Source organism: Chinchilla lanigera, unplaced genomic scaffold (genome assembly GCF_000276665.1).
Source record: "Chinchilla lanigera isolate Chin_1 unplaced genomic scaffold, ChiLan1.0 scaffold00103, whole genome shotgun sequence".
NCBI classification, from domain to species: Eukaryota; Metazoa; Chordata; class Mammalia; order Rodentia; family Chinchillidae; genus Chinchilla; species Chinchilla lanigera.
In genome coordinates this window covers 3,236,125-3,251,102 of record NW_004955504.1, presented here as the reverse complement: position 1 = coordinate 3,251,102, position 14,978 = coordinate 3,236,125, and the positions used below count along the sequence as shown (strand labels likewise).

The 14,978-nt window shown below is 44.2% G+C and overlaps 1 protein-coding gene across 1 annotated transcript in view; it reads right to left on the bottom strand.

Annotated features, from left to right (window-relative positions):
- The window catches only part of Adamts16 (ADAM metallopeptidase with thrombospondin type 1 motif, 16), a gene marked incomplete in the record, with an annotated part of 153,491 nt that overhangs the window by 69,530 nt on the left and 68,983 nt on the right, over nt 1-14,978 (bottom strand). Inside the window, 2 exon segments of the mRNA XM_013505868.1 lie at nt 5,219-5,314; nt 13,664-13,817. Of these exon segments, the coding sequence (XP_013361322.1) occupies nt 5,219-5,314; nt 13,664-13,817 (250 nt within the window).

Sequence of the window (14,978 nt, the reverse complement as noted above, 5' to 3'; positions counted from 1 at the left end):
CCCAAACTAACACAGTTGCCCAGGCTGGGTTTGAACTTATAATCCTCCTGCCCCAGTCTCCCAAAATGCTAGGATTACAGGTACATACTTGGATTATCGTTTTACTTTTTAATATACAAGAAAATGATTAGATAATTCAGTATTTCCTTTTCTTTGATAAATGATAGCAAAATACAGAAAATCTTTTCCATTCTGGTTTTCGATATCATCTATGTTTCGTAGATCATTTTACAGAAGTCTGTGAACATCTTTTTCCCTCCATTTTTTATGGTTACACAATACCTTTATCCAGTGTTGTTTATTTGTTAGCCAGTATTTTCTTGATGGACACTTGTGTCCTCTTCTCTCCTTTGTTTGGATAATCATAGATGCAATTAGTTTTCTTGCAAATGAATGTTTTGCTATTCTTGCCAGTGTATCTTTAAGTAACATTTCTACTTTAAAAAGTTTTAAAAAAACCAACCTTTCAGAGAACATGAATCAAAAGCACTCTTATCTTCTTCCAAGGGGATTAGGTGTGGATACTTAGGTACCTGTGCACACGTGTGTACACATGCATGTGGGCACGTGCGCGCGTGCACACACACACACACACACAGAGTTCCAGACGCAGCCTCAGGCAGTTCACAGGTATTTGCAGAGTGGGGTCAGGCTTAGAGCCCTGAACTCCAAAGCAGCGGCTCCTCCACCTGTGGCTTTGCTTTCCGTCTCCTTGTCTCTGACTAATGACAGTACCTGACAACATTTTCTTTTCTGCTTTTGCATTGGACGCTTGAGGTCTTTGCTTCCTGTGGTCAACCATAGTCTGAGAATATTAAATAGAAAATTCTGGAATGGAGCAACTCATCGATTTTAACGTATGTCATTCTGCACAGCAGGATGAAACTGTGCACCACCCTATCCCCTCCGTCTGAGCCTGGGGGTGAAGCACGGCCTCCCTGGACCGCTGCTCCAGCTCCTCATGTCCTCACCATCCTGGTTATCAGACACAGGAAGTGGAACTATGTGCCATGTTCCAGTGACCTGTGTCTTGTGGCCTCATGTTAGGGCACAGTACCTTAGACACCCACGGGTGCTGCACCATCCTTCATGGTCACCAGAAGAAGGCTGAGCAGAGGACAATGACGCAGTTGTACCATGGCCCTGTTGGCTCCAGAACTTGTTCAATCCTGCACAAGTCATGTCTTGAGGAAGACAGCTATTCCAGAGCTGGGTACCGCATGGGTCTCAGGGAGCTTGGAAACCGCGCAGCCCCACCTCTTATGTTTTGTCTCTCTTTTGCTTTTTGTGCACTGTGAGTGCTCCCCACAGGTGGTAGAAGGGTGAGGAGTGACACCACTGAGCCTAAGAGGCTTCTGCGAGCCCAGGAAAAGCTGAGATGAGCCCAGCAAATTGTAAAAGCTCTGGGGAACTCCATGAAGTATTTCTGATTATTTGCTTCTTATGGAATCTTATGGAAAAAAGTGTTCTTTAGTACCCATCAGTCTTGGCCGTCCTCATGAGTTTTGAAATGAACTAGTGTGATGTTCTGAGAGACCACATTCACAGTTTTACTATGGTATACTGTGATCAGTGTTCCAGTTTACCACTATAGCTTGTTGCAGTTAGTCTCCTATCCTGTCTAATTCATACACTAAGCCTTATGATCATAGGGGGTGTGTGTGTGTAGGAAAAACGCAGTCAGGGTTTAATGTGGCCATGGCTCCAGGTGCAACTGGCATCCAGGAATGGGGGTCCACTGTGTGTGAGGGTAGAATTCCACCCGCATGCCACACCTTTGAGGAGGGCCCTGTGGTGCTCAACACAACTTCCCATCTCACTGGTGGCCAGTATGCTTTATGACAGAGGGCTTGTTCTCAGGAGGACACCGCAGGGACGCAGCTTTTTCTGCTATGAGCACTGCTGACAGAGCCTTCATGCTGTGCACAAGCCCCGTGAGTACAGGGAAGCGTGTGCGAGAGTAACAAGCCGACACTGGGGAGCAAAGTCAGCACTGGCTCTCAGGTCTACGAGCTTTGTTACCAGAGACAGTTATGTGCTCTGAGCTTCCATGCCCTCCTCTGAAACCAGGGAGCAGAAACTAGCAGACAGGTCAGGAATATACTCGGTGGAATTGCGCCTGCCTGGCAAGCATGAGGTTCTGACTTCGATTCCCAGTATGAAAGAAAGGAAGAAAGAAAGAGAGAAACAAACAAACAAACTAGCAGACAGCATCATTCTGCAGTGCAACGACGGTGTGGGCTCAGCGCCAAGCAGGGAGACCGGGTAATCACAAAAGTGGAGCAGGTTCATTTTTAAATGTATTTTGTGATTGTTTCCCTTTGGAAGTGTTGGGGACGGAACCCAGGGCCACATGGATGCGAGGCAAGCACTCTTCCATTGAGCACTGCCCTAGTCCGAGTGCTGGTTTAATTCCATGCTAAGTACCCACAGTGATGGGAGAGCCAGTGCCCTCTTGGGACCTGCAGGCCGTGTGTGTGTGTGTGTGTGTGTGTGTGTGTGTGTGTGTGTGTACATGAACAAGCAAGCAGTGGAAGCTGACATGGTCCCCTCAGAGTGCCACCATGAGGACCAAGGTTGGCACTAAAACATGAACTAAACCTTATTCAAGTGGCAGAATGGGGATAGGAGGGGGTCCTGGAAGGCTTAGGCAGCTCTGTGGAGTCCCCAGGTGCAGGGATGTTTACTAGCACATCTAGGTGCACCAACCTCCTCCACATAAGTACACACAGTGACACACAAAATGTACAACAAATGTAAAGGGAAGATGGACTAAGGCTGGCCACTTGCAGCCCTGTGACCACCTGCAGAGCACTTGGCCACTTTGACTCAGGAGTCCAGGGTCCCTACCTCTCTGACTGGCTCTGGTCTTTCCAATGCAAATGGAAAAGCTAGGTTTAAACTGTAAGGGGAAGAGCCAGGGATATACCTCAGTGGCACAGTGCCTGCCTGGCAAGCACAAGGTCCTGAGTTCAATTCCTGGTGCCAAATAAATAAATAAATATATAGCTCAGCAAAACTGTAAGGGGAAATTATTGAAAGTACTACTGAAAGTTAACAGTACTTTCAAGGTAAATAAAATGCAACAAGAATCCATGGATTATTTTGCAGGAACATCACAGCGATATCACTAAGAAAAAGGAAACAGCACTTGACCGGGACAGGAAGGATGCAGGAGGCCGGGGCCACCAGCTCCTTCCCAGGAAGAGCAAGATGGTGCTCAGTGCAGATGGTGACAGGTGTAAACAGGAAGTCAGGACAGCGCTGCTCTGTGTCCAGGCAAGAGGCCCGATGTCCTCTCATAATTAGAATTTCCATGCTGCACACCCCTGGGTACAGTTTCTCCTTCCAGACACTAAGAGCAATCTTGCCACATTCTTGTCTTAGATTAATTGAACCACAGCTGCCTACATCCCTAGAAGAATTTAATTATCACACACACACACACACACACACACACACACACACACACAGAGATACACACACACACCCACAGCCAGGTGTAGGCGGGAAGGTCCCCTCCACCCCTGCATTTTCTCTTGCACTACGGTGGCACTGTAACTTGAGTCACCCGAGGTCGCACTGGTGACACTGAAAGGCCCTCTGTCTGCAGTCACACTGACACAGTTAGGACATGGCATACTTTCAAATATACACACGGTAGATCGAGATACATTTATAGCTTTGTTTTCAGTCATTATTATCACTATGGAGGCTACATAAGTAAAAGCTGGAAATGATTGCAGTGGTATTTTAGGTCTACTACACTGATATCTTCAACAATAATTTTTATATTCTTTTTTTTTTCCAGCAGAAAAGGAGACTTTATTTGGATACATATGACTAATATAAATTTCTGTAAAGCATAAAGAAAAATGCGGGCCTCAGCTTACAAACACAGACAAAATTTGAAAAAGTTGTTACAAACAAGATAGAAAAATGTATTCCCCAAACATACTTAAAGATGCTTATTAATAGTCCTTGAGAGAAATAGAAATAAGGCCACAAAATGGTAGTGTTACATGCATAGCAGAATAGCAAATGTCTTGGTTACTTTTTTCTCATTGCTGGGACAAAACACCTGATGCCCAAAATGAAGGAAGGAAAGGTTTATTTAGCTCACAGTTTGTGGAGGTTTCAGTGCATACTTGGCTGGCTCCAAGGTAGGGTGGCACAGGGCAGAGGGTTACAGTACATGAAGGCAGAACACAGCAAAAGCACCAAGAGCAAAAGGGAGGAGCAGGCGGGGGAAGTTTTATATTCTGAATAAAAAAAGCAATGTGAGGGGCTGGGGATTTAGCTCAGTGGCAAAAGCGCCTGCCTGGCAAGCACAAGGTCGTGAGTTCGGTTCCCGGTACCAGAGAAAAACCAAAAAAAAAAAGCAATGTGATCACTGGTTAAATCAAGTGGACTAAAATGTTACTCTTGCATGTTATACTATTTTTTTTTTAAGTGTTGGCAGTGGAACCCAGGGCCTTATGAATGCTAGGCAAGTTCTCTACTGCTAAGCCACACTCCCCAGCCCTGATAATTCTTAAACTGTAATGACAAGGTTTCACCCTCTACCAGTTGCTAATAAATTTGCTATCTTAGTTGAGCATGGTAGCACACTCCTATAATCTCAGCACTGTGGGAGGCTGAGGGGGGAGGACTGTAAATTTGGAACTCAACCTCAACAAGACCCTGTCTCAAAATAAAAAATTAAAAAGGACTGGGCATGTGCCTTAGTGCAAAGGCTCTGGGTTCAATTCCCAGACTGCAAAGCAAAATAAAACAAAAACTACCAAACTAAAAACTTGGCATCTTACATATTTCTTCCTTCTCCTAATGGAGTTCTGCCTCTTCAAGGGGGTAGCCACAGCCATAGGTCAAAATGGTCCACCGTGAAGTCTTCCAAGGGATGTTTGGAGACCCAAGCAGCACTGTTTGCTGGCCTTGCAATACCGGTCAGTTAGAGTCAATGGTTTAATCTATCTTTTTATTAAATCAGTACACTCACCATCTATTGCCTGACTTTTGTATCTATTAACTCCAGATCGCTGGTCAACTGTACGCCCACAAAAGTGGTAACGAGTTTCAGCATGAAATAAAGACCGCTTTGACAGAGACCCTTCGACCAAACAGGTGTGTACACAGGTATACGGGAAATCCCAGGTTAAAAATCTCAGAAAGCACAGTCACATGCTCTGAAAGACTGCAGCCAGCATGGGCCTCTTACCATGTCCTGCCCGCACAGGGTGCCCTCTGCGGCTGGCATGAACTTCGTCTCACACTTTCTTCCCATCCGATGGCACCACAGGGCTTTGCAGATGTCCTAGTGGGGAAAAAAGCTCGTCAGCGTTGCAGTGAAGCACGCACTTACAACAAAATGTCGATGCAGAGCTCAAGGGAAAGAAACTGATAGAAATCAAAAGCAGTAACTGCACATGATAGACCAGGAACTGGAAGACCTGTGTAACAGACTTGGCTCGACTTAATTCACCCTCCAAGCTTTACTTATATTTACTCTTCATAAATGTGACATTATTTTTTTTAAATTAAAGTAAAATGTGTTTAACCCAAACATGGCAGAAAACTATAAGAAGTTACAACTGAGAAAACCCAAATAAAGATTTTATACTTTGCTGCTTTCAACCTTACCTTCTACTAAACTCTCCAAGTCTAAATCTTAATGTTTAAATGAAAAATGGTGAGGGAAGTGCTGGTTCACTCACCCATCATTCACCTATCTATTCGTCTTTCTGTCCCTGTATTTATCCCTCCATCTTTTCATCCATCCATCCATCCATCCATCCATCCATCCATGCGTCCTTCCCTCCCTCCCTCCCTCCCTCCCTCCCTCCTCCTTAAACCTTTGATAAAAACTTAAAACATGCAAGATATCTTGGCAGGGAAGAGGTTCCACAATGAATATGACCTGATCTGCAGTTTTGAGTTTGGCCCTAAGAGTTCAAAGAAGAAGCTTGCTGTAAAGCCCCATACGGTGTTCACGGAGCAAGGTACCTGATGGAGCAGACGGTGTAGGGTGAGCGTGCCAGGGAAGAAAGTGCTTTGTCTGGAGTGCTCAGAGAAGGGGTCAGACAAGCAAGCGTGCCTGAGGCCGCTCTTCAGTGGAGATGTTTCTTGCAGGCAGAAAGGGAGGATCTCAGCCTCGGAGTGAATGAGCGGCTGAAGAGGGATGTATGCAAAGGACGCCCCTGGGGCTGGTCTGCCGGGAAACTACAGCAAGGTCTGAGAGTGATAAACTACAAAGGCTCTCAAGGTTGAAGGAGCTGTGTTGACTTTCATTATCACTTAGTGACCTGCAAAAGTCTGCACCTGGTCTCAGGATCCTTCTGGCATGCTGGCGGGAGCTTTGATGGGGAATGATGACAGCATTTCCTAAACCACGTGCACGACAGTGCTAAATATTTAATGCACGCTGCACTATTTTCCAAGAAACTTAATGGCTGCTGAGTGATTTGTATTACGGAGAAAGCAAACTGCAGTAAGGCAACGTAGTTGTGCTTTAAAGATGACACTGTAGTCTCCTGTGTGTCAGTGGTGTTAGAAGGAAGACTTCTGGCCAGCTGTGGAGCTGCTGTGATGCCAGCACTCAGGAGGCTGAGGCAGCACGATCATGAGCTACAGGCCAGCCTAAGCCACACAGTAAGCTCAGGCCAGCCTGAGCTACATGGCGAGACCTTATCCCAAAAATATATAAAGTAAAGGAGGTCTCTTGCATTGTGCAAGTCATCTCACAAAGGGTTTATTTTTAATAATCATTTTAACTGTACCTTCATAAAACCAATTTTTAAAATCTCCTCCTAACCTATGTATAGCATATTGAGAAATTAAGGTATCAACTAAAGACATAACCTCCTATTTCTCTTGTTTTCCTGATAAACCAGCTTTTGGAAATTTAGAATCTTAACAAGCAGATGTGCAGTGGCTTAACTCCGACATCAACTGTTATTTATTTTGTATCCATTATTATTTGTTCTGTGCCATACATAAACTCTCGTGGGACTGCAACTATTATGCCCCTGCATTTCCTTTCTCTCGTGTGCCTACTGCTAGGGTCGATGTGCCCCACAGGTGCCCATGCTGTGCTGGGCCCACATCTTTGGGGTGGAGGACAAGGAGCGATGTCCCACGGCTGAGGTTTTCTGCACTCACGTCCGCAGTACATGGAGCACTTGGTTGTGTGGGGACCTCAGTTCCTAGCCAGAAAGATATTTTGAGAACTATAAGAGGAATCTATAAAAGTAGGAGCCTCGGTGTCTATAGCTTTCCAAAGAGACACCTGGACAGCTCTATGTGCTTGCAGGGATGACACCTTGAGAAAATAGCAGGGAGTAAATAAAGCTCCCTTGGACCTGGAGCTGATGGGCCAAGGCTCAGTCTCTGGGTGACCACAGGGAGGGTGGACCAGGGACCTGGGAGGGCTGGAGCAAGGGATTCTTGGTCTCGGATGGCGGCTCACAGAGACCTGGGGATGGGTGGGACACTGAACCTACTGACCCAGGAGGCGGGGTGTGCATATATATGTGAGAGACGAACACACGAATGAATGAGAGGGCGCTGCTTGTGTGTTGGGGTGGCTGGGGGATGGCCACAGTGGTCCAGTGGAGAATCTGGGCATCTGAGCTACGGAGGCAGAAATGGTGTGGATGGGGCAGGGTAAATGGGTACGCTGTGTGTCACTGTGAACATCACTCATCTCCGTGTCCTGGGGCTGAACGAAGTGGTTATAAGCAACAAGCCCAGCTCAGGCCTGGCTCTGACAGACACCAGGCCACTTCTCTCTCTTCAAGGCTGGAGGAGATTCAGGCTCCGTCACAGGTCTCAGCCTGTGATCCTGCTCTCCGGTCGCTGTGCCCCGGGAGGATGGCGTGCTGACTCCCCAGGCTCTCCCTGGGGTGACGCAGGACGTACAGTGCCGATGGTGTTTCATCACGAGAACGTGGTTTACTGTGTTTATCACCAGCATCGGTCACTGTGCTTCACACCTGTCAGCCTCTGAGCAAAGTGCGCCGGGAGGAGAGCCGTCTGTGCACAGCAGTAGCAGAATCATGACAAAGTTAATGATGATTAGTGAGCTGTGGTCGTAAGCAGATGTGTGAGAGGACTCAAGAGAGGACCGAAGTGTGATACAAAAATTTTAGAATCAGGCTCCTGCTCAGAAATTTCAGGCGGGTCCTAACATTTTAGTTTTTAGGAGCGTTGTTCAGATTAAAGAAATACGGGTGGAAGACATTACAGGCTGTGGCTTCCAATTTTTCTAAACAGAAATCCCTCAGCTAAAGATGCTGGCAGGAGTGCCCCGCAACACAGCACGAGAGCCGCTAACTCATCTGCGGCCTGGCTCGCAGCGCCCGAGCATTTTAGACTCAGCTTGGCGTAGGTTCAATCCCAAACTCCAGCCCTCTAGACGGGAATAAACGTTGCAGCTGGAGGAACTTGACACAACACACAATCCATGTTAGTGTTCTTCAGCAGATCAAATAGTACCTGGGACCCTTGACACCCTGTGGATGTAAATATCTGGCATAAGATACGGCCCTCTGTCCCGGACAACCCAATAGAGGCTCTGGTATCTTAAAAATTAGACGATAAAGTGAAATCCATCATCTCCTGTCCACTTCTATCAAGCTTCAGCTTACCTACTCACTTCTGAACGTAATGGACAGTGGTAGTATTTGACCACTGGTCATCCCACTAAGTCAGGCTTCTTGAGTCAGGGAGCAGGGAATGTGAGACTCACCGGCTGTGGGCGGAGCTCCCAACTCAACAAGTCCCAGGACAGGGAGGAGATCAAATTTCAAAGGAATTCTGGCCACTTATGTGGCAGACTTCAGGGTCAGGCCACCAAGCAATGTTGATGGATCGCAATCATACTTGATAAAGACACAATGTTTGCAGTAATCAGTGCTTCACCGGATGGAAGGAAGCCAAACCCTACGCAGAGCATGCGGTCTGCTTTTGTCTTTGCAGCTGAGGAACGCTGTCTTCAGTGAAAGCGCTCAACCACTGGTGCACCCCGTAATTTAAGAGTTCTGCTTACAGAGGCCAATTTCAGTAGAACAGATTCGATTAGGCCGAACATCAAAACATGACCCCAAATAAAACCAACACCACAGATGACTCTGTCAGAAATGCACCGGGGCACTTCATCTTTGGGAAGAGTGTGTGCCCTCCACTCATTTCCTCAAACTGTCTGTACTGGACCCCCAAAACGGGAACTCAGAAAGCAACTGCAAATGACATTATTGTCAGATGTGCAATGCATTGTAATTGTTTGCTTTTCACCCAGAATGATGCTTTGATTGCCATACATTAGTGGACAAAGACAGCTGTTGTCAGGTACGCGTGTGAAATTACACACAAGAATGTAAGCACACAGACCTATGAACCAAAGAAGCATTCGTTTATGCAAGAGAAGGACTCATATGTCTTTTGTATTGTGTGTTAACTTTCCAAAGTAAACATCATAAGGTATTTCAGGAAGGGCTGTCCCTTACTAAAACAGCATGCATCCATGTCCACCCAGACCAGTGAAGTTCTACCAAGCTACTTTAATGCACCAGATACTGGCTTGCACACTGCATAATTTGCTAATTATTTCTTATTTTATATTCCCCTTTGGAAAACTCTCTGTTCATTACATTTTATCACTACAAAATATGTACCTTTTAAAGTAATTTCAGCAGGAGTTGATTTCAATAATTAATTTTTTTAATTCACAGTGTTCTAAGATATTTTAATCTACGTGAAAAATGAAGAATTTCCACTTGCCACACCATGTTGGATTTTGAGATTTGGTATAGTGGATATTCTGGCCATATAAATAGGAATTAGAATAGAAAAAGAAAAAACATGGTGTAGGGGAAGGGCACAGGTAGACAAGCAGGGAAATAATAGGATAAAGGCCTCAGTGAGCTTTTCGGTTAATCCTGATTAGAAAGAGTTAAAGCTTCACTAGAGGAAGCAACTAACAAGGCAAAGAAAAAGCTGATAAGTTAAGCAGGCGCCTTAATTTAAATTCAATGGTTGGGCTGGGGATTTAGCTCAGCAGCACAGTGCCTATCTGGCAAGTGTGAGGTCATGATTTTGATTCCCGGTACCAGAAAAAAACAAAACAAAACAAAACAAAAAAAACCTAAATTCAATGGTTAGGTTCAGTGTTGACCTGATGAGGAAATTTGATTGGTTCTTGTCCCATTCAGTTTGGACCAGAATCGTGGAAAGAATTAAGTTTGTGAACCGAGGTACCACTGAGCTTATAACAACCAATACACCGTAAGTGCTAAAGAAATGGTTGCTGCACTGTACTGCTTAGTGAATAATGAAGAGAAAAAGTTGGTACAAGATCAGTGCCAATGCAGCTCTTCCCAAATTTTTTCTATCCACAGTTGGTTGCATCTCAGGATGTCAAACTGCAGCTACAAAGGGCGGAGAGTCTATTTGAAAGGTATGTTTCCTACTTACCATGGTATCTGCTACCAAGTGCATCTTTCTGTGAAACAACAATAAAACTTGAAAATGAAAACAAAAGTCTTTCCCACTCTACAAAGCCGTACAGGAAATGTACGTGCACTGACTGTGTCGGGCCTTTGGCCACAGGCAGCACAGCAAGGGAGGTGATGTCCTGGGGAAGGGAAGGTGCAGGCGGGTGTCCTGGCCGCCCACCAGCCTGGGAGCTGGCAGACCGTGCTGGGGGCTCCTGGCTAGAGGGTGCAGAGATGGGCAGCGAGGCCTGGTCCAGTGACAGAGTCTGTGGGAATAGCACAGGGATGCGAAAGCAGCAGGAGGGGAGGCCCAGATGCCTGTGTCAAGGTTTCCCGCACATCCTTGTCTAAGGCGCAAGTGCTAACGGCAAAGATGAGGTTCCACGCAGCTTAGCAGAGGAGCGCGGGCGGTCAGGGCTGGAAGACAGAGGCAGTGTAGTGCGGGGCCCAGGGCTCCAGTGCACACAAAGCCAACGGCCTCGAGGAGGAGGAGTGCCCGAGCACAGAGCCAGGAAGCACAGGTGCTGAGTGAGGACCGCAGTGGCGCGGGTGAGGCAGAGCAGAGGGAAGAAGAGAACGGAGGAGGGGCACCGTGTATAACAAAGCCTCTGAGGGCGCTTGTGTCTCTACAACACAGACATGTGTTCTAAAATAATGCATTGCAGATATACTCAAGACAAAACAGCAAAAAAATGGACAAAAGTGAACAAGGTGGCAATTTCAGAAGAGAAATATAAAGCCAAATGTAATTCTACAACTGGAAATTAATAACCTCCATGTGTATTTCATTGAGCTATCTAAAACATGATCAAAAATGGTAGGAGGAGGATAATCCTCCTCCTAAAAAGTCATGACCAACTCCTTTATTGGCAATAGTTGTCTAGAGAAAACTGAGCTACGTTGCTTAAGTATATAAAAGAAACAAGAAGAAAAAAAATGCTTATAATTCCAGCCAAAATAATCTTCCAAATCTAGAGTAAATTAATCCCACTTTCTAATTAGAGGAAGAGCAACTTGAAATAACGTGTGGCTAGCAGATAAATGCAACAAGAAATGTTACGGGAAGTTATTCAGGTCCTAGGAAAAAGATATCAATTTGAAACTGAAGTCTATAGGAAGACATAAATGTTAAATGGTAAATATGTGGGTAAACATAAGAGATGGTCTTATTTCTAAAAGTAAAAATTTAAAACACAAATTATTGCACTGTGTGGTTTTAACACAAGTAGAAGTAAGACCGATGGTGGTGGCATGAGGTACAGAAGAGTGACACACCGAGAATTTATTGTAAGGATCTTGCACTGCACCCAAGGTGGTAAAATGTGATTTCACAGACTCTAAATCAAGGATGATGCAGAAATCTCTGGAGCAGCTAAGAAGTAGCACTATACAGTAAAGCTAAAAGCAAGTACTGTTTAAACAACAGACTTTCTAACAAATAATTTAATTCAAGAGAAGGAAGAAAACAGGAAACATGAGCAAAGAAATGAAATAGAAAACAAAGAGAAAAATGGTATATTTAACTCCATCCCATCGATAATTACATGAAATATGAAATGATTAAATATTCTTTTAAAAGGTCAGAGATGGTTCAGTTGAACAGAAAAATAACGTTAAATAAAAAAATGTTTACAACACATACATTATATACAAGAACACAAATAAATTGACAGCAAGAGGATTAAAAGTGGACATGCAAATAACATTCCTAAATAAAATATGATGTGGCTACATTCACATCAAGTAGTGAGAGGAGCCATCAGCACTAGAGGGAGAAACAGAAGGTGCCGGAGATTTTCACACACATCTCTCTGCAAGTCATAACACAGGCAGTGAACATTACACAGGACACAGAGGGTGCAAGAAATATTACCAATTAAAAACAGGTGTTTCTGGGATACTCTAATCATTGCAGAATTCCCATCCACATGCCCATGACTTTGTAGAAATAAGATGCATCTTCATTGAGATGCTGGCGACAGGGGTGCATGTGTTTGTCAGGATTTAAATTTTATACATAAGATGAATACCTCATTGCATGAAAATATTTCTTCATTAATAAAAAGATATCCTGCAATTGACTTATTGCCTATATTTTCTATATGATATTAAGATACCACAAATGATATGGCCATGGACACATAGTAAAATAATCCGGACACCAGAGCTACAGTGTAGAGCCTCCCACCTTTGAAAGAATACACCAGTTGTATGCCTCTTTACTTTAACAAACGCCAGAGTAACCCTCAAAAGCAACTTCTCAGGGAATTTGTATCTTCTGAAAAGAGCAACATCAGGAAAATACACAGACGCCAGCGGATCTCATATCCTTGTTCCATGTGGAGATCACCCAGCCAAAGAGATAAAACCGCTGCTGGCACGGGGCCCAGTCTGATCTTTAGGTCAGACTCACTTGAGTTTAGAAGAAAGAAGGCGAGCCCGCTGGGGCTAAGTTGAGAGCATTCCCAGCACGTTCCGCAATGTTGGAGGTTTTCTGGAGGACTATATATATTTTTTGTCTGTTTTGTTTGATTTTATTATAAAGTAGAATAAAAGAAATCTCAAAACTAGTTACTTTCATCTGATTTATGAGTAGCTTTCCTTGTGGTTCAGTAGAGCATGTTTTAAATCTCTAATTTCCCTGTCCAGCAAGAGCAGATGTCTCTGTTTATACAGAAAATCACCTGGAGCGGGCCACAGGAGATTGTCCCTGGGGTGGATGCAGTGGATACCACCTTCTAGGAGAGACTATGTTATAAATACTTTATTGGGGAATTTAATAGTCAGAAGTCCCAGGTTGGCTGCTGCTTTCCAATGCAATAAATTATGCTTATATTTTCTTAATACTATTTGAAAAACATGCAGAGTATTAATTTGCAAACTTACGCCAACTGAAAGTTATTGCTGAGCTCCCATGTGATAAATCAGGAAGAAAGGTCTGATCTACCAGGCCAAGTTAGTTCTAAAAAGAAAGCTGATACCCACAGCAGTATCTACCGTCATCCTCTCTGCCAAAAAAACATGTGTTTCCTGTTCCACAGGACTGGCCCTAACATGCAGGATTTGACATTTGGTAGGCACCCAATAATTGTAGAATACATCAGTGTCAGTTACACAAAATAAAGCGATCTTATGAACCCTATTGCACTGAGCATTTTCCAATAATCACTTGCCTTTTTAAAGTCCAGCGTGCAGAGCTTGGCTTTCTCGCCGAACTGCCACTTGCACTGGGTGTTAGCGTCATACAACTCTCCCGGCAGTTGCTCAGGGTACTTGTACTCCTTTACGGGCTTCGGCTGGTCAGCAAGGCACGTGGCTTGGGCAGTGCTGAAACCAAGGAGACATGATTACTAGAGATGGCCAAACGTGTTCCCAAATATGCCAATCAGTTATTGATGCCTCTCTTTCTAATGCAGCTTTACAGCATGTCTTACAGAGAACGAAGTGAAGCTTCTCTCTGACGTTTAGTTTAATCTTAATGTTAATTATATTTAAACACAGGGGCCACACTTTTTTCTGAAATTGTTTATATTTTACCTTTTCCAAGATGACAGTTTGTTCTTCCTATAGTTCTTCATATGCGGAAAAATGAAATTGAATAATTACAATCAGATGTTCAGTGTGAGAAGATCCTATTATAGACACCTTTACATATATTTCTAGTGAGAAATAATCACAAGATGGAGCTGAAAGCTGTAACAATCAAAATACAATCAGAGTATCTCAGAGACTGGAACTACTTTCCCTCCCTCCTTCCCTCCCTCTGCCCCTTCCTTCTCTCCCTCCTTCCCCCTTCCTCCTTTCCTCTTCCTCCCTGCCTTCCTTCCTTGCTCCTTCTCCCCTGTTCCCTGGTCTCCTCCTCTTCCCTTCCTTCCTTTTCTTCTAGGTTGGGGAACATCTGTGTCACACTTTGCAGCTTCCACAGGATCTTTAAGGATGCTGGATTCCCACCACCAATTGTCTATACTCAGCCTGATTTCTGACTAGATCAGAAATTAACTCACTAAAGGAATTTAACTCACTGAAGTTTGCTAGTAGGTGGCTAATGACCAAATAATGATTCTCTTTTTTAGACATGGAACATTATTTCACTATCAGGCTACTTTTGGTGTAATGTATGCATTTGGGGGAAAGTATATTAATTCTTTTTGTTTGCAAACAGCTACTAACTCCTGCCTATAAATTTCAGCATGCCCTCAAATCCTTTAAAAACAAAAACCTATAATCATAATAAGTTGAACAATGGCAGATCATCCCCCTAAACTTTGCTTTAAGTGGTTATCCACTTTGAATGGAAAATCTTTGGCTTCAGTCTCCAGAACTGTGTTCCCAGATTTCACTGCCTTGGAGCTTGGAAGTCTGTGCATAAAAAATAGCAAATAGCCAAGGATTCCCTGTAAATTCTACCAAACATTTAAGAAAAACAAGCACATCAATTTTCTACAAAATCTTCCAGAGATGTAATTAGAGGTCATACATCCTAATGTA